We start from the raw sequence: 23,156 nt of genomic DNA, 5'->3' as shown, positions 1-23,156 counted from the left end.
TGAGCGATTAAGAATACCTTCGAGTCTTGACAATAATGACTTGCTAGCGTTCGACAGCACTCTTGGATAATGATGATCTGTCAAAAGCTATTAGATCTAAATAAAAAATTTACCTCACTACAGGCTCTGTGAAACCGTGCCTCATGATTGGACCATCCATCCAAAACCACCACTGCTCCGTACTTTCTTTTTATCATTCATCACTTTCCCCCATTCATTCAACAATGCTCTGGAAATCTCTCTCAGTTATAACACTATCACTTATAACTGTCATAACCGGAGCTCCACAACAGCGGCCATTTATGCTTCCAGAAGAAGCTCATGGCCAAGTATGGTCATTGTGCGGCGATTCGTCATCGCACTTACTCCGGTCATACAAAGGAGGAGTATCAGTCATCCCGGAATATCCAAAAGTTGGAGAGGACATTCAAGTCATTGTCAACGGATACTTGGGTAAGTACCATGTTTCAAGGCGAATGACCTTACAGCATGTATAGAAATAGTTTTGCTAATGCTATACATTATTAGATTCCGACGTCCAGGGTGGTAATATTGGAGTAGATTTGAAGTTGTTGTCATTGATCAAAGTTAACAAGCAGTTAGACCTTTGTGGAGCCTTGAACTCAGATATTATGGGTTATCAAGACTGTCCACTAAAAGCTGGTGAGCTTACACTTAAGGCACACGCTTATATTCCCAAAGATGTCCCAAAGCTTCCGCTGAACGGCGATATCCACATCACTGACCAAAATGGCAACACCGTCACCTGTATTCACCTCGATTTTAAACTACAATGATATATTTAACAGGGATTCTAACATCCTTTTGTAATTATGAAATAAATGTCTGTACATGCTCTAAACCAAGTTTTCAGTAACTCATTCCAACAGGTTGAGTAATGGCAAACTTTTGCTCCACTTTAAGGACGCTAGTGACGACGCGGAACTTGGCCCGCATCTTGTCCAACAGCGCAAATGTGTCTGTTTGATCTTCATTTGCATCAGGAAACTGGTCAATCACTGACTGTAAGCTCTGTATCTGCTTGGTGGCTCTGCAATTACAATATTTAGAATTTCAAATCATCCCGCGGCTGAAATAGACCGATTGCTGGTTAGTTACCTTGATGAGAATGATTCCGGATGTGCTTCGACTAGCTTAGTCCATAGAGTTGCACAGCCAGTATAATAGCCTACTTCGTTAGACATTTCGAATCCTTTTTCACAACCTAATATCCGTCCTTCAACGACTCCTGACTTTCTTCCGTCGCGCAAGCCGTCTTCATGACCCAATTCCTGGAACCTGGGAACATGACGTCTGTTAGTAAGGCAATATAAATAGAATCACTGAATGTTACGTGCATACATATTCTCAAGGTGGATCAAATTCTCTAGATCGAGCTCATTTGGAAGTGGTTGTGACATTGCTGACAAAGGAATGGAAGATGGACAGATTATGAAAAAAATTGTGACTTGTAAGACGGTCCTGCAGATTTGCTTTGCCACGCATTCCCTTTAAAAGCTTTATATCTGTGCCTGGCCGATCGTTTCAAAAAGGCATATTAACAAGTATTCCAGAACATGACAATTGAAAGCTCAAAGTGATACAACAATGAAAGTTCAGGTACCAAAGTTATACATATCAACCTCCATTTCTACCTTTAAACCAAGAAAGATACAGTTGAGGGCATTCCATGAATACCGTTACGCACAACTCTAGCATGGAGTAAGCTGAAAGCCAGTTCGATACTTAATGTCATTTTTTATGTTGCGATCTTTGGAAGCATAAACTTATCTTCACATCGGCTCGCCGTCATTCCTGAAAAGGTACCTGATGTGCATGGTTTATATTACGCATACTGGTGGCAAAAGTATTTGGGCATGACGTCCACTGGACATCAGCGATCAGTATTTGGAGATATGTGAAATGTTAAGGAAAAATGTCTGTTTACGCCTTTGCTTTGATTTGGCCTTAATGTTTGTATTCGTCGCGAGAAATGTTGGCTTACGACTGGGGTCAGCCCATACAAACAAGTAGTATTGAATCCAGCGCAACGGCGATGCACAAGAAAATGCGTTTCGTTTCACATCACGGTTTCTTTTTTGTCCCTCACTGCCCGAACCCCCTTGGCCGATCTCTTTACGAGCACGAACAACTTGTTGCTAGAAGTCTTTCTCCATAAATTCCCAAGAGGCAAGAAAATAAATAAATAAAGATTTTACACCAACAGTTAAAGGAAAACAAGATATTCGACATTGACTGTGGCTGCGCTTTGAAACTGTCCTGCGGGCTAGTTCATTATGGGACTAATAAGCGAATCTATAAGTGAGGCGGCGAAAAACGCTTTTCATGGCATCCGATGGGGAAGCCGAATTGCTTGGTACGGGGAATTTTTTGACCATTCACAATAAGACATTTCCGTTCGCAACATATATGGAATGCTTAGGCAAAAACTTTGACATACTTGACATTAGAATGCTGTTTTTGAACAAGATAAACAGTGATCCCATGGATCAAAAAATGACAGAGACGGCAAGTGTAGACTGACTGGAGTCGGTGATGTGGATCAATACATTTTTTAAAAACAGTAGTAGATCAGTTGCAAATTGCATGCTCACATTAATGGTTATAGGATAAGCTGGGCTGGGCTGACTTGGTCATGGTCGGAAGTATATCAAAGCGACCATCTCGACAGACTTCATTCTGTCTTCTACTTTACGGGAGTTTAATAGGCGTAAATTTTTCGTTTATATAGAACACCGGTAAAACCTGGTATCATTCTGTCTTTTTTCTTTTCGCGGTCGTTTTCCCTTCTGTTTCTATATATACATACATTCGAATCATATATAGATATATATTTATATATACATATCGATAGATTCCATCAGTTGTTCGGCCATTGATGCATCATCGCCTTTAAATATTATTTTTGATTTCAACAGCGCTTTCACTTTTTGCTTCGACTAGACTTTGTTGAACGCCGACCATTCCTACTTTAATATTACCACAGCATATCGATACAATGACAGGCTTTCGCGCCGTACAGCGCCAGCCGCAGGCCATGTATCACTCAAATGAAGACTATCTGCACGCCTATAATGCTACAAGGGATCGCGAGACTTCTCAAAGCGCAGCAGCAGCAGCTATTGCAGCCGCAACTCAGTTCCATCTCCAACAAGGCCAGCAAGGCCATCAGTTCGAAGGCCAATACTCCCAGACTATCCGTAGAAGAATACAGCCAACTCATATAGGTTCTAGGATACCTCAACCGAGTGTTTCTTCTCCTAGTTTGTCCTCAGGTATAGCTGCTCTTTCATCCTCTACATACCCAGCTGAGCATAACACTAGTATGAGAGCTCCTTCACCGAGTGGTACCAGTCCCTCTACTCCACCAATGTACCGTAGTGGCCGCGCATCCATACCAAACGCCCAGTATGTAATGCAACAACAGTCCGCACAACGACCAACGCTACACCAACAACCACCCAGGGATTTTGCAAATGCTTATCCTATGAAGCCAGTGTACCAGCTATCCTGCAAACATTGTTGCAACGTCATTTGTGCTCGAGGTATGAAGGCGATTTTGCTGGCTGACACAAGAATCGAATTGTACAGTACGGATACACCTCCGCGAGGGTAAGTAAGAAAGAATTTACCAAATTGGAACAGGATGCGGGGAAGCGGAAAGCTTCAATGGCCTCAAAGAACACAAAATGATCGAAGATCAACATGTGGTCATGTTACATTCTCCTGACCTGTGAATTTAAATTTCTTCCAGTAGTATTCAACTAATGGATAAAGACTATTTAACGCGGACCTGCCGTTGTCGCATTAGGGACATCGCTTGTCTCGGATGGTACGTATAATGAAAATATTTGCGTAACCACCGTGTATTCCGCATCCTCATTTTCTGTCTATTCAAGTGGGAATATAGCTGGTTATCACGTAGTGAGCCCTTGTTTCCAGTGTCTAGAAGCCTGCAACAATGGGCATTTCTGGATGTTCCATTCCGAATTTTGTCAACCATCCGAAAGAACAGATCATTCAGGTATGTATTGTAAAGATAAGATTGACACTGTGAGCCCCAATACATGTAAGTTAATCGATTCTGTGGATAGGGAACAACACATTGCTTTGGTCAAGTTTACCCCGAGCTGAAATGGATGTGGATTTTTTCTTTGGTAATACTATTCGACACGAAACCATGTGCCGTTAACCCGTATGGAATTGGGTACGCTGTGCAAATCGTTGACGATATCAGCTTGGCCAAACTGAATGGAACAGTGGACACAAACAAAGATGACGATCCGAAAACAAAAAGAAATAGACATTAAAAAAAAACACAATTGTACCAATTGTTTGTATCAACAACCCTTGTCATCATTATTCTTGCTTTTAACAAGCTTCTCCCTAATTTTTGTTATTGCTCTTGAACGCAAAATTGTAACATCTAATCTAACCCCTTCTTATTATCTAGACACTTATGATTTCTTTGTTTTGTATGTTTTATGCTTTATGTTTTGCTTTCTACTTAATCGTTCGTACTTATGTTTATCTTACTTTCGTTGCTATAGTTTCATCCTTCGAACCGGCTGGCCAGAAATACCTTTGCTTTTATCAACCCTGGTAGCTAAAATAGCTGCACGCCACTTCCTATATGAGTTCAATAGAGCCGACACTCAAAAGAATTTTTTAATCCATGTCGAGCAGCTTCAAAATAAACATCCTGTTGCTTCAAATATGTCTTTTATTGGATCTATCTTAAATTGAAGGCTGATCTATCACATGTAACAAATGAGCACATTCTCTATATTACATGCCCTTTTTTGCATGCCGGCATATCTGGTAGTTTCTAAGAATCTACAATGTGTTCAACTGTCTCCAGTCAGCCGTGTTGACGTGTGGCAATTGTCGGTGTTGCCAAGGCTCAAAATCTTCTGTAAAAAGTGTCTGAATAATTTGACAGATATCGCCGTGAGCCACCAAAACCACCGTTTTTCCTTGCATCTTGGACTCGATTTCATTGATGAACGCAGCGGCACGCTCAGCTACAGACCGAGGTGACTCTACATGGTGTGAGCTATTTTCACCATGTGTTTCGCTGGCATCCTCTTCCCAACAAATGTCGTAGTTGCTATCCGATTGAAGTTCGTAATCACCATAACCACGTTCACGGAGTACAATGTTAGGTTCAGGAGCGGGGATGGTTGCACCTGACAAAGACGAGGTACTGACAAGCACAGAGTGAAGAATATCTGCAGTCTGCTTTGTTCTGATGAAGGGGCTGCAGAATATCACAACCTGAGGCTCAACAAGAAGTGGCGTGTTACTGGCAGGAAACAAGTGATCGGAGAGTCGAGTAGCACTTTCGTATACTTGGCGTTTGCCTCGTTCGTGCAAGGCCCATCCTTCACCAGTTGCTCCACCTGTAGATGGAATGCCATTCTCGGGTAAGCTGACAATTAGGCCATTGTCATTAGCAATGGAATAGCCATGACGCATGATGAAATAGCGATTTTGAAGAGGTTGATGCAATAACCGTGACGAACTCATGACACTTGGTGAGGTTCCAGGAAGCATGGATGATCTGAAAAGCAACGTTATTTGTGAAAACGGCCCTGAAATCGAATTTTAGCACGGTACGGCCCTAGCGGACCATCAATTGACTGCTCTACAGTACAAAGTGAAGACAGACATTATGGGTCCACAGGTTAACAAAGATGTTTCTTTCTCATACCTACTGATGTACCTATTGAAATAATGAAAAACACGATTATGACTCTTGATGTCCAGATATTCATTGTGTAACTGAGGCAAGCTCATGCTGTATAGTAGAAGTATTGCCCTACTTCTGCGACTTCGCTTTATTATTATCCGTCAGTCCGAAGGTCTGAACGAATATGATCCTAGAAAACTCCTTCCCCTACACCTCTACTCAGGCTCTAGACATGAATAGTGCAATTCAGTACATATTGAAAAGCATCATATAGCTTTCAAAGTTTTATTATCTGGAAATTCTGCAAAAAATGGAAATGGTTGCCGGACATTAAGCTCATGTTCGGTCACTCCGAACTGAAACTAATAAATGTGTCCATTCATTGTGAAAAGGTGATGAGATACTTGAATCGTTATTATTACACTACCTTTATCTAATTAAACAACTTTGAGTCGGTATCACTTAAGCTTCAACATCCGAACATATTCAAAGAGTGGCCGATCGCGACCGACTTCCATTGCGGATAAGTTCATTGGGAAGCATTGACAATTATCAATTTTATTAAAATCTATGCGTTGTGCGTTGTATTGATAAGATAAGAAAAAATACTCACATTGTAATATTTTCGCATTGATTTAATGAAACGAAGTGTGTCTTAATTATACCATAAGAAGCGCCATATTATATCGAGTCAGTGCAGAAAACCGAGAACTGCAAGACAAGATGGAGAACCATTTGAGCAACATACCTTGCTTAAATCAGCAAATAAGCTATGCGTATGCTCGTTATTGTTATCACAGCCCTTTTTATTGAAATTAATAAAGCTTTTGTCATAATCAGGTTATTATAGCATCTCCGTAGACAAGAATTGTGGTGCTCCCGGATGTTGCTTTCCTGGCGGGACAAAAGATGGTTGACCTTGACAACCAGGGTGAGGATAAACTGCAATCTCGTCGGGCGTAGTATTGATAACGGAATATGCTTCATTTGGGAGATCTTGGCAAATACCCACTTTATTGGGGAGTGACTTAATTACACCATCTTGAGTGGTATAGTGTATTGAGTAAGAGCCAAGGGCATTAGCAGAGAATCGAGGACTGCAAGATAAGATGACTGCTCCTATAGCTAAGATGAGCATGAACGGTTGCATATTAGACAATGAGTTTAGTCGATGTTTTGTAAAGTGATTCCAATAGAAAGGAACGTAAAACCACAGGTTTTTATATTTGCAAGTTTGCGGTCAGGCATTAGGAACAGGGAGATAGGGTAAGGAGGATGATAAGGACGAAGGGTGAGCAGGATATAGTTGCCTGCTTGTGCAATGCAAAGGGGGAGGCACTATAATTGAAGGTAGTCGATTTGTGAAAACGAGCAAGTATGCGCAACTAAGGACGTTTTGCACTTGGAGGTTTAAAGATTATTTTTGCTCAATGGTTACCGACAGATTTACCAATTTTGAGACAGAGAGGGTAAATATAAGATGAGAACCATTTGAGTGACATACTATGCTACGAATCAGCAATAGGCCATGCGTAAATTCGTTATCATTATTACTGCCCTTTTTATTGAGATTAATAAAGTTTTTGTCATGATCAGGTTATTATGGTATCAGCACAGACAAGAATTGTGGTGCTCCCTGATGTAACCTTCCTGACTCGACAGGAAATGGGCGACCTCGACAACCAGGGTCAGAAAAAAATAATATAGTGCCGGGCGTAGTATTGACAACAGAACGTGCTTCATCTGGGAGAATTTTGCAAATACCCTGATCAATGGGGAGTAGCTTATATGCACCATCTTGAGTGGTATAGCGTAGTAAGTAAGGGGCAGCAGCAGTGGCAGATAACTGAGGACCACAAGATAAGATGACTGCTCCTGCAGCTAAGATGAGGGTGAATGGTTGCATATCAGACAATGAGTCAAGCGATGTTTTGATAAGTGATTCCAATAGAAAGGAACGTAAAACCACAGGTTTTTATATTTGCAAATTTGAAAGCAGCCATCGGCGACAGGAGATGAGGGTAAAAGGATGAGAAGGGCGAAGGGTGAGCAGGATTTTGTTGCCTCCTTATGCAATGCAATGGGTAGGCATTATAATTCGAAGGGTTGAAAACACTTGATTGGTAGAAGTGAGCGAGATATGCGCAACTAAGGACGTTTTGCACTGGAAGGTTTAAAACAATTTTTTGCTCGACGGTTGCCGATCAGCTTATTAATCTCAAGTCATCGACGGGAAAGATAATATGGAGCACAATTTGAGACACATACTTTGCTATAAATTAGTAAACAAGTCCATGTCCATCAAAACATTTGCTTTGAACGTAAAAAAGTTTTTATGATGCTTGATCGTTATGATCGTTATTATTACTGTCACTGTTTTTATTTGGTCTGTGCAATGGTGTCGAAATCAAGTGGATAACACATTTATAGACTGAAACATTGGTGGGGATGGATGGTCCTTTCCTGTGGTATAGACAATAACTGACCTTCACAATAAAGAATCGAAAGAGCCTAAAGAATTTCGGGCGTATCATTAGAAATTAATGCTGACACTTGTGGTATCTGTAGTACACCAACATTTGAACGCACGGGAAGTGCTTAGGTGAACTATCTTCATTTGTATAGATTATCGATAGAGGATGGTAGAGACGGGTTGGGTGATAGAAAGTCTAGGACCGCAAGATTGTAAAATTGATCCAATTGCCAACATTATATTAAGATCATTCGTATTTGAGTGTAAATTGAGGTTATTTTATTGAACTTAGAAACACATCAAAAATGTCCAAAGTTATCTTGTTAAGATGAATAAGTACAGTAGTCTTCATATACATCAAATTTGACAGAAGATTAAGTAAATCAGTAAGACAGGGAACAGTCATTGGCTACTTTACCGCTGGGAGTAAGTATTGGCTGCCGAGAACTCACTGGCATAGTAGTGATGTCTGGACGATAGAATAGAAGGTTATTGAAGAGGCCAAATGAACAAAGGCCAAAACGTCATTTCTTTGCTTTTTGTCTTTCATAACCTTGCTCTATAGATTTTAGGCACAAGTGGGTGCATTTCCGCACTTCGAAGAAACAGTGACTACTTTATCGCTTTTACAACCTGTATCTTCCTTTCATTCTTCTACATGAGCTTATTCAATTCAATTTAAATAATTGCCGAGATATCACTGACTGGTACGCCTTCGTGAAAGCAAGTATTCTTGAGACTTTTTGAACGTACATATTGAATATCAGTGGTTATGATATATTTTTGTTAGGAAAGTTCAACCAAGGCTGCTTCTTTCGGAAAACCTTAAAGTTTACAAGCTTTCTTATTCGAAAAATGAAGGCAATACGCTATTCAGAAGAAAATAGAGATAAATGCAATTGATAGCGTGGGATCGGAGGATAAAATGACTGACCCAACTAACAAAATCAAGATAGATCATTGATTATAAATCTAGATAGTATTAAAACAAGTTTGTTCATCCACAAGGAATATAAACCCGTAAGCACTTATTCCTTACAGATTTGAATCCAAGAATTCAGAAAAAGAGAAAGATGGGGAGATACTGGCTTCTTCGAAGGAGCCCAAAGGAGAGGGACCCTGGTATCTTGAGTGAAGATAAACACATCTCCAAAGAGTGGTAATAGCTTATGATAGAAGGGTGCTCTATGAGTCAATGTAACCGATCAAGCAATTTGCAGTAAAGAGCCGTGGCGTTTTTGGGCTCAGCAGTCTATGGAAATAAATAGCCATGATGTCAAATGATCGACATAATGCAGGGACATGGGTGCCTGACGTTTGATTTTGTTTCTATGTTTGCATGCATACAACCGGAAGGGTGCTTTTTCAGTTTTTAATATATCCTTGTATTTGATCTGTTGACTCTTGATAGCATGTCGCATCATCCTACGAAAGGAGAGCATCTAATTGTTTCAACCTAGCAGTAATCTACATATACGAGTTTGGAAAGCACGAAAGAGAACAAAGTGTCACATCCAAATTATCTTCGTCTCGAATGAAGAACAATATTTATAATACATTCTAGTATAGTGTGTATGGGTCCTAATCACAAATGACGCCAAACATTACAATAATTCTTCCCTACTCTTGATAAGTAGCTTGGCAATTGCACTTCCTACTGCTCTGCCATTAGTACCGCACATACAGTATCCACTTCAATAGATATTTCGGTACCAATATTTTGGCTTCTTTCCCAGAATACCGATTGCAAAAGAAACTGGTAAATGATCACTCTATTAATTATTTCGCGTTAATTCTCGGGGAAACATGAGCAGCCCGAATATCAAATCCGACTTCAAGGATTTTTCGCTGACCTTGTTTTCTTTTGAGGTTGTCAACAGTTTCTACAACATGGTTCAAAATTTGCATGGAGACATAGTAAAGGTTCCTATCCTCGGTAACGAGTCCATTATCCTGGGGTTTCATTTGATTCCCTTTATAGCTTCGGATTTGTTACAAAATGTAAAAGCTTCAACATACGTTATTATCACGGACAGCAACATTGCTTCTCTCCATCTCGGTCCGCTGATGAGTGCTATGAAAGCCGCCATGGGAACTCAAGGATGTGCGTCTCGAATTATAAGCCGGGTTATAAAGCCAGGTGAGCTATCCAAGAGCCGAGTGACGAAGGCGGCACTGGAAGATTGGCTATTGTCTGAGGTATGCACTCGTGACACATGCCTCATCGCTCTTGGTGGTGGTGTCATTGGAGATCTTGTCGGCTTTGTTGCCGCAACGTTCATGCGTGGAATTCCATTTGTTCAAGTACCAACAACTCTACTGGCTATGGTAGATTCATCCATAGGAGGAAAGACAGCCATCGATACCCCTCATGGAAAAAACCTCATTGGTGCTTTCTGGCAGCCAAAGCGTATCTATATGAACTTGAGCTTTTTAAGCTCACTCCCAAAGCGGGAGTTTGTGAACGGTATGGCGGAGGTCATCAAGGTATGCCAGTAACTTGCGTCTTGCATCTTGCGTTTTGCTCTTTTTTCTCATTCTAGTTATTAGACTGCTTGCATTTGGAGCATGGATGATTTTATCAAACTTGAACAAGGGGTTGAAAAGATTCAAGATGCGGTGCTCAAAGGCGTTGAGGACAATGTAACAGGTACTGTAGTAGAAAATGAATTCAGCCATAGAAATAACCAATGATTAATTATGAATTAATGTTACCAGGAGCTACGGTGGACACAAGAACAGAGGGTCAATGTCTGTTGTTGGATGTCATTGTGTCATCAGCCCGGGTCAAGGCGCATGTTGTAACGGTCGACGAAAGAGAGACTGGCTTAAGAGGGCTTCTCAATTACGGACATTCCATTGGCCATGCTATTGAGGCTATACTGGCGCCAGAGGTTTTGCATGGAGAGTGTGTTGCCATCGGTATGATCCAAGAAGCTGAGTTATCATATTCACTTGGCCATCTAGGCAGCGCTTCCATTGAGCGCATCTCGCGTTGTCTTTCCTCGTATGGTCTACCTATTTCTCTTGAAGACGAGCGATTGTTATGTCGCTCAAATGGTAAACCATGTCCAGTTAATAATTTGATGGATAATATGCGAATAGACAAGAAGAACTCGGGGTCCACCAAAAAAATTGTCCTGCTTTCTGCCATTGGAAAGACTTGGGAGCAAAAGGCGTCGGCGGTCAACGATGATGCGATAGAAGCTGTTCTGAAAGCACACCAACCCAAGATTTCCAGTCTAAAGAGAGCGAAAATTGATTCAGCAACTGTTCAGGACGATCACAACAAATCCTTCCGATCGTTTGTTTCTCTCAGTTTCCAGGATTATAGCATGGTGACCAGCGAAACGCTGCAAACTATTGCCAAAGATACATCTGCTGTGGAATTCCGTGTAGACCTTCTCCGCGACCCCAACAACGCTGTTCCCTCAACCGAATTTGTCAAAGAACAACTTACAATCTTAAGAAACAAGATTGGCCTCACCCCTATTGTGTACACTGTACGCACACAGTCTCAAGCCGGTACATTTCCAGACGAGCGTCAGGACAAGATGTTTGAACTCCTACAACTGGGAATCGAAAGCGGCTGTGAATTCGTTGATGTGGACATGACGGCTTCAGTAAAGGATATTGAAGCGCTTGTTGCAGCAAAAGGATCCAGTACAATCATAGCTTCCTTCCATGATCCAGTGGGCCAACATTCGTGGAGCTCAGGCATGATGCCGTTTTATCAAAAAGCCTCCCAATACGGCGACGTGGTCAAGCTCATTGGTACCGCCAAGTGTATGCAAGATAACATTGAGCTGGAAGCATTTAGAGAACAAGTCAAGGGTAGCCGTAAGCCACTGATCGCCGTTAACATGGGAGACAAGGGAAAGCTGAGTCGAGTGCTGAACCCATTCCTTACTCCTACCACGCACATTTTGCTGCCTTTTGCAGCTGCTCCCGGACAAATGACGGATCAACAAATTGAGCAGTGGCGAAAAGAGCTATGCCTGTAGGAAGGCGATTGTAGAAAAGTGATATAGAAAGAGAAAAATCTATTAAAGGTATTTTTAGAAAGAAAAGAGAAAATGGAAAATAAAAAAGGGGGAAAATCAAGACAAAGGAAGCATATACAATCCTAGAATGATACAATAAAGAAACCTTCTCAAGACTTGTCTGCGTACTCAAACGATTAGAGAATTCAGCTAGGGAGAGGCTATCGAAATGTGTAGGTTGTGTATCATTGTAGAAGAATCTGTTTAATGGTCGACAGAGCCATCGACGTTGTGAAGACGTCTGCCAATAAGATAGGCATCATCACGGATAGACTGCATGACATGACGTCCCAACCGAACTCCAAGCCTACAGCAGTAGAAGAAGGCAACCATAATAAGGGCGGCAGGATAGATAGCTTGGAAGATGAGTAACTGTGCCGCAGGATCATCAAGCGCTACAAGCAAAAGGGTTAAAATCCAAAACCCTGACATTGTGAAGGTATACTACTGTCTGAGTCTTACCAAATACTTGTATGCTAGAATACACAAGAAGACTAGGAATGGTTATGGCGAGGACACTTCCTAATAAAAGAGGGCCGATGATTGATTTGGTGACTAACTGAGTGTTGGCTCGAAGAATACCAGCGCTGAACACCTAGAAAATAATAATAAAAAAAATTAGCCAAACTGCACACATTTTTCCAAAGGTGCACTAACAATTTTTTGAACATTTACCCTGGCCAGCATCTGCTGCAAGTGGTTTTCAGGTAGAATGTTGATTGTTCCATGCAGAATGTTCAGTAAAACGATTCCGAAAGCCCAATCTTGCAAAGGATCGATATTTGGAGGCTTATTGTCGAGGTCTCGGAAAGGAATGAGAACGTAAAGTTCCATAATGAGACCAAATAAGAGAGGTATGACCAGACCCAGTGTTGCAACAAGATATGCTACTTTGGACGTCTGTGATAGCATGATGAGTGGGGTGATAACGACAGAGAACATGCTTCTTTGCCTTGAGACTTACCACAGAGATATATTCAACGACTTTCTCCTTTACAGAAGGCCAGTCAATCGCCCAATCATTATCTGCCCAAGCCTTTTGCTTCTTAGTGAACCAGTCAATGATCACGGCTGATATCCACATCAAATAAAGACCTAATACGAAGGAGTAAATGTCATGGACTTTGCGGTTCGGTGTCAAATAAGAGTCGAAAATATGTCGTCCCAATAACACTATAGTACGCGATGGTTAGTGAAATGGGCATTTCAAAGCTTGAAAACTGCAGTTTGGCTAAAAACTTACATGGCATAATAGTAAGGCAGCAAAAGAAAGTGGAACCACTAATCCACATGAGGAATAAGAATAACATGACCCGGCGTCTGAAATTCGGTGGAAGGTATACGATGACGGTATTGGTCTCGTTGCCACCAGGTGCTGTCGCAGCGGGATGACCAAGTCTGTGTTCTTCAGGATCCAAAGCTTCCAATGTATGTGGGTCGACTGGAACAAGCATTCTTCGTCCAGGTATGACTGGTACACCATCCAAGCAAGGAGCTCTAACGAGCTGCCCGTCACGAATGAACTCAACTTCACCATCCTCAGTGATACCTTGAATGGAAACGTCTGCTTCATCAATGCTGACCACAGGAGCCTTTCGCATTTTCAACCAAGCTGCCCAACTTTTGCGAAGGTGCGTGCCCTCTTCTTCAGCCCGTCGCTCGTCAAACATAAACGAGGTCAGCCGCAACAGCCTTGCTGTTGCATGCCACCAATTGGAGAATGTATGTTCAAGGAGTACTTTTGGCTTGACTAAACCAATGGTTGAAGGAACAGCCAGGTGGATGACAAGAAGGTCGATGGGGAAATAGGATAATGGTTCCCTGAAAATCAAGTCACATTGATTAATATGCAAGTTGAAATATAATACACGCCTGTAGTGAATTGCTCCCATGGCAAAACACAATGGTAAATACTTACGAGTAAGACCATCGTAGCGGCAAAACCGAGCCACCAAAGAGCGAAACGACCAAGACAACAGTCCCAATGCCAAAGAAGATCATAGCAGAGTACATGATCCCACTTGCACCAATCTTTCGAAGTTGTGTGAGAACGGGACGTTCGAGAATTTCTTTGATGGGATGGAACTGAGGGTCATTTGGATCACGAATAAACCACATCACGCCAGGGCGAACGATGTCACGGCAAAGAGTGACGAAGACGGCAAAGTGGAACATAAAGCCAGTTCCAAGGAACCAGTGGATAAAAATAGTGGTGATCGGGTGAGATTGGTAATACCCCCATCGGCTCGATAACGTGGCCGTTGCAAACAAGGGTAGAGTGGAGAAGTCCAATAGCACACCACATACAATAGGGAACATGATAAGTTCAATGGAAATGAAAAATGCAACTTTGAGGATGATGCCTTGTTGTCGAATGGCTTGCTGTACAGTTCGACCCACCGTTCTTCCATATGCATTGCCAGTCTTCCGCAAATACCAGGCACCTAACAGGACTAAAATCATGTAACCAATAGCGACGCAAACAAGGCGATCCATCACTGTTCGGCCAATAGCGAAATAGTGCCATCGAACCAACGCTTTCGCAAAGAAAGGTTCAATGTCCTGTCGAATGAATGTGAGGATGGAGTCCAAAATGTAATGTCCGGTGCTTGGTACTTTGTCAGCCAGTTCATCGAATGAGGATGTAGTGGTCACTGTGCTGCTTTCTGCCATGAGTGAGTCCATAAAGGTTTGAATATGCTGCTTGATTGTTTGAAATCCGTCCACAACTTCGACCAGTATAGGATGGTTCATGAGCGTGGGTAGGTATTGAGAAGCCAGAGAGTGGATAAATTCAAGTGCCTTTGGTATACAGTAATCAAGGAGTCCATCAACCAAAGGGTCAATGACAATTCGAAGTGCAGAGATAGGAAGTTGAAGCAAATACAGCGGTCTCGCCTGCAAAGAAAAAAAAAAAAAAGGAAATTAGGCAAATTCGTACAGATGAAGGGTAGTGTGATATGAAAGAGATGACTGTACCAAAATAAATAATTCGCCTACAAGATAAGGAACCCAAACAGCCGCACCCAAGCAGAGACTGATCAACAGACACATGAGTATGGAATTTTGGGCCAACAACCAAAGGCTGCCTCGCATGCCAACCGCCTCAAGCACGCCATCCAGGTCATCACCCACGTCGCCTTCATCCTCTTCATCGTCATCAATGGCATTCACGTTATCCAAGAACTGAGCAGCAGCGGCCATATTGTTTTCATTTCGCTCGTTAAATAAGTTTTGTCTTCCAGCGGCGAACTCGACATTGGGTCGTTCTGGTACTTCTCTATGGAGTTGAGCAGGTCGAGGAGGTTGTTGTGGTGCTGGTGGTGCCTGAAGATAAGGCATACGGGGAGCATGTGGTGCTTGCGCTGGGATATTGGTTTGCGCTATTTCATGATGCTGGAGAGAGCTTGTTGCGCTGTTGCTGAAGCGGTCATCTGTTGCTACTGATCCATTCGCACCATGCATATAACTAGGTGCTGGTGAGCCAATTGAAGGCGAATGTGTTGTGTCCACTGTTACCGTAGAGTTATCACGCCATTAGTCTTTCCCGTTCCTATCACATTTCAAATGCATTTCAACAATGGTTTGCACTTACTCTGGCCAGGCCAAACTGTTTCTTTCGATTTCCATATATTTTTTGAACTTTCCCCACCATCGTCGACAATCATATCATGAGACTTGTTCATGCTACTGTAGTCTTCTTCGTCGTCGTCGGATTTCGTACTTGTTGACGTGCTGTGTTCAGCCATGTCTTGTTCATCCATTGCAGAGCCAAAAATAGAGCTCTTCCCAGTCGAGTCACCATTGGGTGAATGTCCCCAAGTCTGTCGATCCATATGGTTTAGAACATTAGCACTGTAGCTTGTGCTTTCGCTGTGTAGTGATCGCCGATCACTAGCAAAGTCGTCTGCATTGGCAGTGGGGGCATCAAAGGATGGCAATATCGGCATTCCATTTCGTGGTGGTTGACCGACTGCTCCATCCAACATAGCAGCCAACGCTTCAGCTTGGAGCAATTGCTGTCTCAATTCCACCTGCTGGTCTTGTTCCAAATTTTGTCCCTCTATAGGATTCAGTAGGGTGTCAAACCGGTTGGTGTCCATGACATGTCTGTTATGGTTGTCATTTGGTGGCTGCCTCTCATTTTGTTGTAAGAAGTTGTTTTGCGGCGGAAAGGCAATATGTTCAAAGATGGCATTGTTCTCCGGTGGTACAAAGTGCCGCTCGCCAGGTTGAGGTTCTTCTTGTTCCAGTCCAGGCACCGCCTCTGCTGGAGTATTTTGCACAATCCATTCTCGTAGCAAAAAAGCAGCGACAAATACCACTACCACCACGCATGTTATGATTTGGCCTTCGAAGCAGTCCAGAAAAAACATTCTACAACCACAGAAATGTCAATAAGTGCAAATAAAATACAAGAGTACAAAAAAATAAAGTAGTGCCATGTGATTTACCCTACCTTGCTGTGTATCGATGTTCGCTATCGGAGATGGTGGTGTTATCGTTGGCATATTGGTCAGTAACTAATGGGTGTGAAGAGTTGAAAGAGTCTGTGGCCGTTGAGTTATCGTTATGCATGCTGAGAGCAAGGTGATCGCCAATCCAGAAGTAAAAACGCCAGACCCATAGTGTGATATACGGTAGCATAATTAGCCATACAAAGACAACCACAATGGCTCGCAGGGTTATCCGTATGATGCCTGATGTTTTTCTGAACAATTGGCGGATGAACAAATCCGCTGGCAGCGTTTCTGGCATATTGTCGGCATACACTAGCATAGCAAAAGCAGCGTGAGCTTACATTTGGAGATACTAACAGATAGTTCAGGAAGACAATTACCTGGAGTGAATGCAAATGGATATTTACATAGTTCACAGTACCTGTAATATGAAAAGAATAGCGGGGTTATTGATAAAGATCTAGACTGGACGATGACGATGACTGAAGGATCGATCGCTATACTTTTTCTTGCTGTGAGAGAGCCATTCGATAAGGCTGAAAGGAAAAAGAAGGTATTGTATAGTCAGTAAAAGGCGAGCTAAATGATCGCATACAATACAAGTCATTGGCTTACCAATCCTGGTGGACGTAACGAATGCTGCCCGAGCATTTGCACGGATGGAAAAGCGGCTGCTCGGGAGTTGCTTCACATCGGCAAACTCTACAGATTTCTACAGTATACAATGGAGAGCATTGTGAGCGTGGGATATATGGATGCCATCGTTCAGAGTTACCATAGTTTTTACCTTCTTCCTCCTCCATGCTGTGAGCAAAAAGCAGGTTTGAGAAGATTTCGATTCCACGAACTGTACCCGCTTTTTGGCCCAAAAAATGAAAATGTGACAGCGGGCTCAGCTCAGGTAAAACGACCTCCTGCTCCTACCTGCTATTGGCTGCCGTTCTAACGCGTCTTGTCAACTATACTTTTTGTTCGACATTGGCGGCTACCCATCAGCATGGAGATCACTTTAGAGCCAGCGCAGAAACAGCCTCAGAACGTCCATCTGCTTCCTTGTCAGATTGATCACAATGGCCCTGCACAAGTTTCAACTTACTTTGTACAGACCGATGGTGTCGATCCATTGAATGGAGGGCCTTGTAAGGTTGCAGCCTTTCGTGGTAGACAACTCTTTGGCATTACGAGTCGCCTACCGTCAGAATTGAAGGGTATGGATTTTTTGCTTCTGAAGTTATGTCAATTACTATGATATTTACAAAGTTGTAGGTCATGTATATTCGGAACGTCGACACTCGGATGACATGGAAGACGAAACCACCGTAACTCACGATTGCATAGAGAATTTTGACGAGTTTACGGTGTGGAAGCATGACAATGCGCCGGATACCAAGAGTGATCCTTTTTTCGTAGCAATGGAATGGAACAATATTGCAACTCATGTAAGACAGCGTCTGAACGGCATAATGCTTATAGAGAATTGCTTCGCTAAACTGACAAATGTTGTTGACGATTTCAGCTTCACTCCACCATTCCGGTATCGAATTGAAATGAAACGTTGAGGCACCATTAAATCACGCTGTTCTGGAACAGCCATTTTGTATATGTAGCGCACGGACTATGTCGAAATGTACTATAAAAAAAATTTCCACACATTTATACTTGAATTTGTTAGTTTCTCATTCATGGTGAAAAAATGGTATCGAGCTAGAAAGCTACAGAGAGTTGAGAGCTACAATTATGAGGTGCGGTGGAAAAAGAAAAAAGCAGAAAGTGCAAATGATGTGTGACGCTAGCTAGTTACATGCTTCGGGAAATACATCTTTTGATAGGATCGACGACGTCGGACGAGTTCCATTGGCCAATGACCATGGCTGTACCATATATCATGCTAAACGAGTAGTTTGTTAGTACTGTGCATACTATTGCCTTTTTTTTTTTTTAAAAAAAAAACCATATCGACATACCAAAATGATCCAAACAGCATGACCATCACATCGGCGACTTTACGAACATAGGTTTTGGCAGCTGCTTTGAGATGGAAAAGAGTGGGGAATACGAAACATAGTGGTGCGCAAAACAGAGTTCCAACCAAGGCAACGAACTTGTCGAGTTTGTCTTTGGATCCAACAATGGAAACCCAAGCGCACACAAAGACGACAGCAACTCGGAAAACATTCTTCTCCCATTTCACTACGGCGTTGTTCTTTCCGGATCTTGTAGTAAATAGTCCGTTCTCCATAATACGAATAGCTGGGAAAAGCTGTAATGGAATAGATAGGCATATAGCAAGCGAATAAAGAGCAATGATAGTGGATACGCCTGGATCCTTGGCAGGCAGATTAAGTAGGACAATGGTTTGGACATTGTCACCAAAGGACATATATGAGAAAGCACCCATGGTTGTAAAGAGAAGGGTGATGAAGGCCATGGTACGCCATAGTACCTGAGGGAGTCTCTTTGGTTCTTTCATAGATTCAGTGATGGGAATAACTGTAAAGTAGACTTTTAGAATCCATTGACTTTATCCGTTCTAGACAGATGCACATGTGGACTTACCAAGGCCAATTCCTTCATAAGTAAAAACAGTTGTTCCGATAAACAGAGGGAATCTGTCAGCACTCCACATAGTGACATCAGCGACACCATGTGTGGATAAATTGAAGAAGTCGTAGTAATACAAATAGATCAGGCCAATGACAATAAAGACATCAGCAATTAACGCAAATACGGATAATCGTTGGATTTTGCGAATCATAGCCAAAGGTATAAAGACAAAGCATTGAGCCAAAATCAACACATGCAGTGGTATAACAACTCGGCACTTTGAGAAAGTGAGGATGAGAGATTGGAGGTTTTCAGCAACAAAGCCCATGTAGGCGCATACGAAACCAATCTATGAATTGAAAAAAAGAGAGTTAGAGTGGGTATGCTTGGAAATCATAGCAAATGTTGAAATTGCGTTTACCTGGGATAATGTGATGCAAACAAGCACGGCCACTCGCATTTTGGAACCAAAAAGAACTCCACCCATATCGCCGAATCCAGCAGGGACAGCATTACGAGTCTCAACAAGCGAAAGGAACGAGTATAAAGAAATGGCGGCAATAAATATGGTGCCAAGGATGGAAAAGACTAAACCGCCATTGTAGAACCTAAGGAGATTTCAATTTTGCGCGATATGTTAAAACCCTTTCTCTTTCCAGAAAACAAACAAAGAAGCCTTAAGTAAACATACGCCTTGGGTAGAAACATGATACCTAATAAGCATACAAGAGTGAGCCCACCAACCAAATGAACACGTTTTACAAAGCACATTGAATGGAGACAAAATATACCGGTAGTCACAAATGATTTCAACAAAAGAAAGACAGCTTTAGCAGGAGTTGCTGTACCTTGTACAGCTGTAGTATTTTTGTTTGGCTTTGACAACAGAGGGGTTGATTCTGAAGGCCGCCGACGGGATGTAGAAGCAATGGCTGGCCGATCATGGTCTGTATTACGCGCATTGGATTTGGAACCCACTGGTTTGCTAGTCGTGGCTTCATTGAGGATACTTGAGCCATAACCAATGACAGCTTCTTCATCTTCATCACTATCGCTATCTGGATCATCGTCATCACTAAGGTCTTCGCCTCCAAAGTGTCCGTACAAGCATAAGAATTCTGCAAAGCTGTTGGTCCACAAATTGGGAGGACTTCTGCCTTGTTTTGCAGCTTTTGAAAGTACATAATGCCGTCGAAATCCACCGGGTTGTTTAAGTCGTTGTGAAAGAACATCGCCGCTTTTTGGTGGGGGCAATGGGAAAGAAATAGACTGAGATCGTTGTAGACGTTGTTTCCGCTCACTTTCTACATTAGCTGTCCATTTATAGATCCCGTCCACGATAGATCCGCCTGGTAACTTGTAAGCGTTTCTTATAGTTGAATGAATGGATCCATTATCGGTATCCTTTCTTTGGTCTGGAGCATAATCAGAGCTGTGGGGTTGGTCAAGTTGACCTTCTTCAACCATTTCCGGTGCATCGGAGTCGCGCTGAGTCACCAAATGCCGCTTAACGACTTTTGCAACTTGTTCAACTGGAAGATGAATAGCTTGGCTCATGTAGAGGTGTACAGAAAGTTACGGCTGGTATTCAGCTGGCTGTACTATTGAGCAACCCTGACTATTAGAAGAAAGTTGCTGAGGGATAGGGAAAAAGACTGAAACTAGGTGGAGTTTTTGGGTTTGGGTGGGTTTTTTTTTTTCTTATTCCCTTTTTCTCAATTTATTGCCTTCTTTTCAAAAAAAAACGTCGCGCAATTATTTTTAATACCAGTTACCTCCTCCACCAACACCGTTGTTCGCTGGAGCTACGTGATCCATGCGGACATCTAATGCTCGACCTCCATACATGTATCCATGGAACTTGGCTACATATACATCATGTTAGAAGGCTAGCAAGGAAAGACACACCAAATTGCTGCTTCATTTACCTATAGCTCTTTCACACGCTTGATAATCCTCGAATCGAACAAGACCGGCCCCTTTAGGTCGACCAGCACTCATCAATGTCTCAGCTCGAACAACAGGTCCTATTGGAAAATAATGTAAGACTTTTGCTAAGGTACAGAGTGTTGTTTATATTATTTCTTACCGCTGTGGCGGAACAGATCAATAAGGTCTTGCCAAGTTGTTGAAAATGGAAGCTAAATAAAAAAACATTAGCTCATGATGTGCGAGTGCTATATTCCACATGGATACTCACGTTTCCAACATGTATCTGGTTTTCTCCGCTTCTGGGCAATTCTGCTCGAGGACCACCTACATTAGGGTTAGGTATGGGTGGCATAGGAGGAGGAACCATAGCATGATGATAGGGTGGTCGTTCTGGTGGTACATATGGTGGAGCAGCCGGAGCTTGATGTACATTGCTATAGGGAGTTGGGAGAGGATGGGCTGGGAGAGGGTAAATCGAGAAAAAAAAAATGTCAATAGGCCGTAGCTATTGAAACTCACTCGTTCGCGTCAAAGTAACAAACCTTCGTATCCTCCGCCGCTTCCTGCACCTCCGCCGGCGCCAGCGCCGCTGCCGGCACCACTGCCTCCATAGTGAGATCCTCCACTAGAACGATAGCCATCACCTCCAGAGGGTGGGTGTGGAGGAGGTGGGCGACTTGAAGTAACATATCGATCCTATACGTACGTAAATGACCCATTAATATATTTGAAATTTTCCTCAATTAAAGCCTTGAGTGGAGACATGGATGTACCTCTCTGACTTCCAATCTTCTACCTTGCCATTCGTATCCATCAAATTTTTCTATAAGCCCATTCAATATAAAATGTCATTAGTGTTTGCGACGTCATAATTTCCATGAGGGAAAAACCCCGCAATTACCGATTGCTTTCTGTGCATCACGAGCATCGCCATATATAACAACTCCTTGTCCTCTGGATCGTCTTGTACTTGGATCCTGAAAGACGTCTGTGTGCGTAACTCGACCTGCTTTTCTAAACAAGTCTTTCATATCTTGCCAACTTGCAGAGTAGGGAAGCTGATGTGAAAGAGGGGAGGGTCAGGATTTCGGTCATATTACGTGACTTTTGTGTGGTGCGCTTACATTTCCTACAAATAGTTGACATCCGTCCCCAGCTTGTCTAGGGTCCTTTCCAGGTTCTTCTCGATCCTTATAATATGCGAACAAGGTCAATTAGCTATATAGTTTGTAAATGAATGAGTGATATGGAAGACCTATATCTCACCTCGCGGACTAGGACTGGTCTACCCATAAATACGGCGTTGTGGAGCGTGCGAATGGCTCTTTGGGCGTCCTCAGGGAATCGATATTCTACAACACTGATCAAAAATAAAGCAAAAATATCCATTAGACCATTCGATCCGTGTAAAATGCTAGTATGTGGCAGCCAATTGAATCTTCCATACCCGCAGCCCTTGGATTTTCCAGACCCAGTCAACATGATATTAGCTTCGACCACTTCTCCAGCTGCAGTAGTATGTCAGTAATGGTCTCACCAAAAAACGAGCCAGGTGAGGAAACGCATACTATACCTTCGCTCATCAAGTCCCAAAGATCGCGACGTCTGGCTTCGTAGGGTAAATTTCCAACATAGACCCGACATTCTCTTTGAGGAATGCGTGGGCTGCGCGATGTCGATCTGGAGCCACGACGCCTGCGCGGTGGACTTCGAGATCGATAGTGGTATGGCGACCTACTTCTTGAACGCGACGAAAATCGGCTACGGCGAGGAGAGTGAGAGCGAGGACTACGAGATCGTCGGTAAGGGTAGCGTGCAGGAGGAGAACGATCCTTGGCTCGAGGCGAAAATGATCGTCGACCAATTGAAGGTGATCTTGATCGACTGCGTGAAAATGATCTCGCCGGCAGCTTGGATTCTCCCTCCATGTCAATAATAAAAAATGGGCTCAAATGTGCAACTCGTCTTCTTTTTTTTGGGAAAGGTGGGTA

The 23,156-nt window shown here is 42.6% G+C and overlaps 11 protein-coding genes across 11 annotated transcripts; 5 read left to right on the top strand and 6 right to left on the bottom strand.

The window, feature by feature from the left end:
• The first annotated feature begins 138 nt into the window (after positions 1-138).
• K450DRAFT_216591 (uncharacterized protein) lies at positions 139-956 on the top strand. Its single transcript, XM_051584885.1, has 2 exons — positions 139-453; positions 529-956. The coding sequence occupies exons 1-2, from the start codon at positions 144-146 to the stop codon at positions 795-797; spliced, it is 579 nt and encodes a 192-aa protein (XP_051449482.1). The 5' UTR covers positions 139-143; the 3' UTR covers positions 798-956.
• Positions 871-1,421, bottom strand: K450DRAFT_167942 (uncharacterized protein; the record flags this gene model as incomplete). The annotated part of the gene is made up of 3 exons (XM_051584066.1): positions 871-1,051; positions 1,120-1,299; positions 1,363-1,421. The coding sequence occupies 3 exons, from the start codon at positions 1,419-1,421 to the stop codon at positions 871-873; spliced, it is 420 nt and encodes a 139-aa protein (XP_051449481.1).
• Positions 1,422-1,950: 529 nt separating this feature from the next.
• Positions 1,951-2,185, top strand: K450DRAFT_216588 (uncharacterized protein). Its single transcript, XM_051584884.1, has one exon. It carries the CDS (start codon positions 1,994-1,996, stop codon positions 2,177-2,179), a length of 186 nt encoding a protein of 61 aa, XP_051449480.1. The 5' UTR covers positions 1,951-1,993; the 3' UTR covers positions 2,180-2,185.
• Positions 2,186-2,802: 617 nt separating this feature from the next.
• K450DRAFT_216586 (uncharacterized protein) lies at positions 2,803-4,621 on the top strand. Its single transcript, XM_051584883.1, has 5 exons — positions 2,803-3,633; positions 3,776-3,853; positions 3,921-4,045; positions 4,116-4,496; positions 4,572-4,621. The coding sequence occupies exons 1-4, from the start codon at positions 3,020-3,022 to the stop codon at positions 4,211-4,213; spliced, it is 915 nt and encodes a 304-aa protein (XP_051449479.1). The 5' UTR covers positions 2,803-3,019; the 3' UTR covers positions 4,214-4,496; positions 4,572-4,621.
• Positions 4,622-4,721: 100 nt separating this feature from the next.
• On the bottom strand, positions 4,722-5,727 carry K450DRAFT_216583 (uncharacterized protein). Its single transcript, XM_051584882.1, has one exon. The coding sequence runs from the start codon at positions 5,575-5,577 to the stop codon at positions 4,858-4,860; it is 720 nt and encodes a 239-aa protein (XP_051449478.1). The 5' UTR covers positions 5,578-5,727; the 3' UTR covers positions 4,722-4,857.
• A 1,540-nt stretch (positions 5,728-7,267) lies between these two features.
• K450DRAFT_216582 (uncharacterized protein) lies at positions 7,268-7,678 on the bottom strand. The gene has a single exon (XM_051584881.1). It carries the CDS (start codon positions 7,617-7,619, stop codon positions 7,314-7,316), a length of 306 nt encoding a protein of 101 aa, XP_051449477.1. The 5' UTR covers positions 7,620-7,678; the 3' UTR covers positions 7,268-7,313.
• Positions 7,679-10,575: 2,897 nt separating this feature from the next.
• Positions 10,576-12,312, top strand: K450DRAFT_216578 (uncharacterized protein). The gene is made up of 2 exons (XM_051584880.1): positions 10,576-10,836; positions 10,905-12,312. The coding sequence occupies exons 1-2, from the start codon at positions 10,755-10,757 to the stop codon at positions 12,188-12,190; spliced, it is 1,368 nt and encodes a 455-aa protein (XP_051449476.1). The 5' UTR covers positions 10,576-10,754; the 3' UTR covers positions 12,191-12,312.
• On the bottom strand, positions 12,312-17,610 carry K450DRAFT_216574 (uncharacterized protein). The gene is made up of 13 exons (XM_051584879.1): positions 17,477-17,610; positions 17,305-17,401; positions 17,193-17,225; positions 17,070-17,110; positions 16,689-17,001; positions 15,825-16,606; positions 15,209-15,741; positions 14,148-15,127; positions 13,473-14,050; positions 13,194-13,402; positions 12,905-13,129; positions 12,692-12,824; positions 12,312-12,624 (listed from the first exon to the last, which is right to left on the bottom strand). Exons 1-13 carry the CDS (start codon positions 17,490-17,492, stop codon positions 12,434-12,436), a joined length of 4,131 nt encoding a protein of 1,376 aa, XP_051449475.1. The 5' UTR covers positions 17,493-17,610; the 3' UTR covers positions 12,312-12,433.
• Positions 17,484-18,646, top strand: K450DRAFT_216568 (uncharacterized protein). Its single transcript, XM_051584878.1, has 3 exons — positions 17,484-17,897; positions 17,956-18,128; positions 18,206-18,646. Exons 1-3 carry the CDS (start codon positions 17,687-17,689, stop codon positions 18,233-18,235), a joined length of 414 nt encoding a protein of 137 aa, XP_051449474.1. The 5' UTR covers positions 17,484-17,686; the 3' UTR covers positions 18,236-18,646.
• Positions 18,308-21,131, bottom strand: K450DRAFT_216563 (uncharacterized protein). The gene is made up of 6 exons (XM_051584877.1): positions 20,025-21,131; positions 19,925-19,946; positions 19,655-19,841; positions 19,246-19,582; positions 18,654-19,179; positions 18,308-18,577 (listed from the first exon to the last, which is right to left on the bottom strand). The coding sequence occupies exons 1-6, from the start codon at positions 20,788-20,790 to the stop codon at positions 18,487-18,489; spliced, it is 1,929 nt and encodes a 642-aa protein (XP_051449473.1). The 5' UTR covers positions 20,791-21,131; the 3' UTR covers positions 18,308-18,486.
• On the bottom strand, positions 20,894-23,119 carry K450DRAFT_216559 (uncharacterized protein). Its single transcript, XM_051584876.1, has 11 exons — positions 22,739-23,119; positions 22,613-22,673; positions 22,432-22,525; positions 22,290-22,355; positions 22,067-22,223; positions 21,939-21,988; positions 21,708-21,861; positions 21,434-21,624; positions 21,323-21,374; positions 21,162-21,260; positions 20,894-21,098 (listed from the first exon to the last, which is right to left on the bottom strand). The coding sequence occupies exons 1-11, from the start codon at positions 23,091-23,093 to the stop codon at positions 20,995-20,997; spliced, it is 1,383 nt and encodes a 460-aa protein (XP_051449472.1). The 5' UTR covers positions 23,094-23,119; the 3' UTR covers positions 20,894-20,994.
• Between the last annotated feature and the right edge of the window lie 37 nt (positions 23,120-23,156).

Source organism: Umbelopsis ramanniana, assembly GCF_025399195.1.
Source record: "Umbelopsis ramanniana AG unplaced genomic scaffold K450scaffold_1, whole genome shotgun sequence".
Classification (NCBI taxonomy): domain Eukaryota; kingdom Fungi; phylum Mucoromycota; class Umbelopsidomycetes; order Umbelopsidales; family Umbelopsidaceae; genus Umbelopsis; species Umbelopsis ramanniana.
The sequence above is the reverse complement of the archived record's forward strand: the minus strand, read 5'-3'. Positions and strand labels throughout refer to the sequence as shown.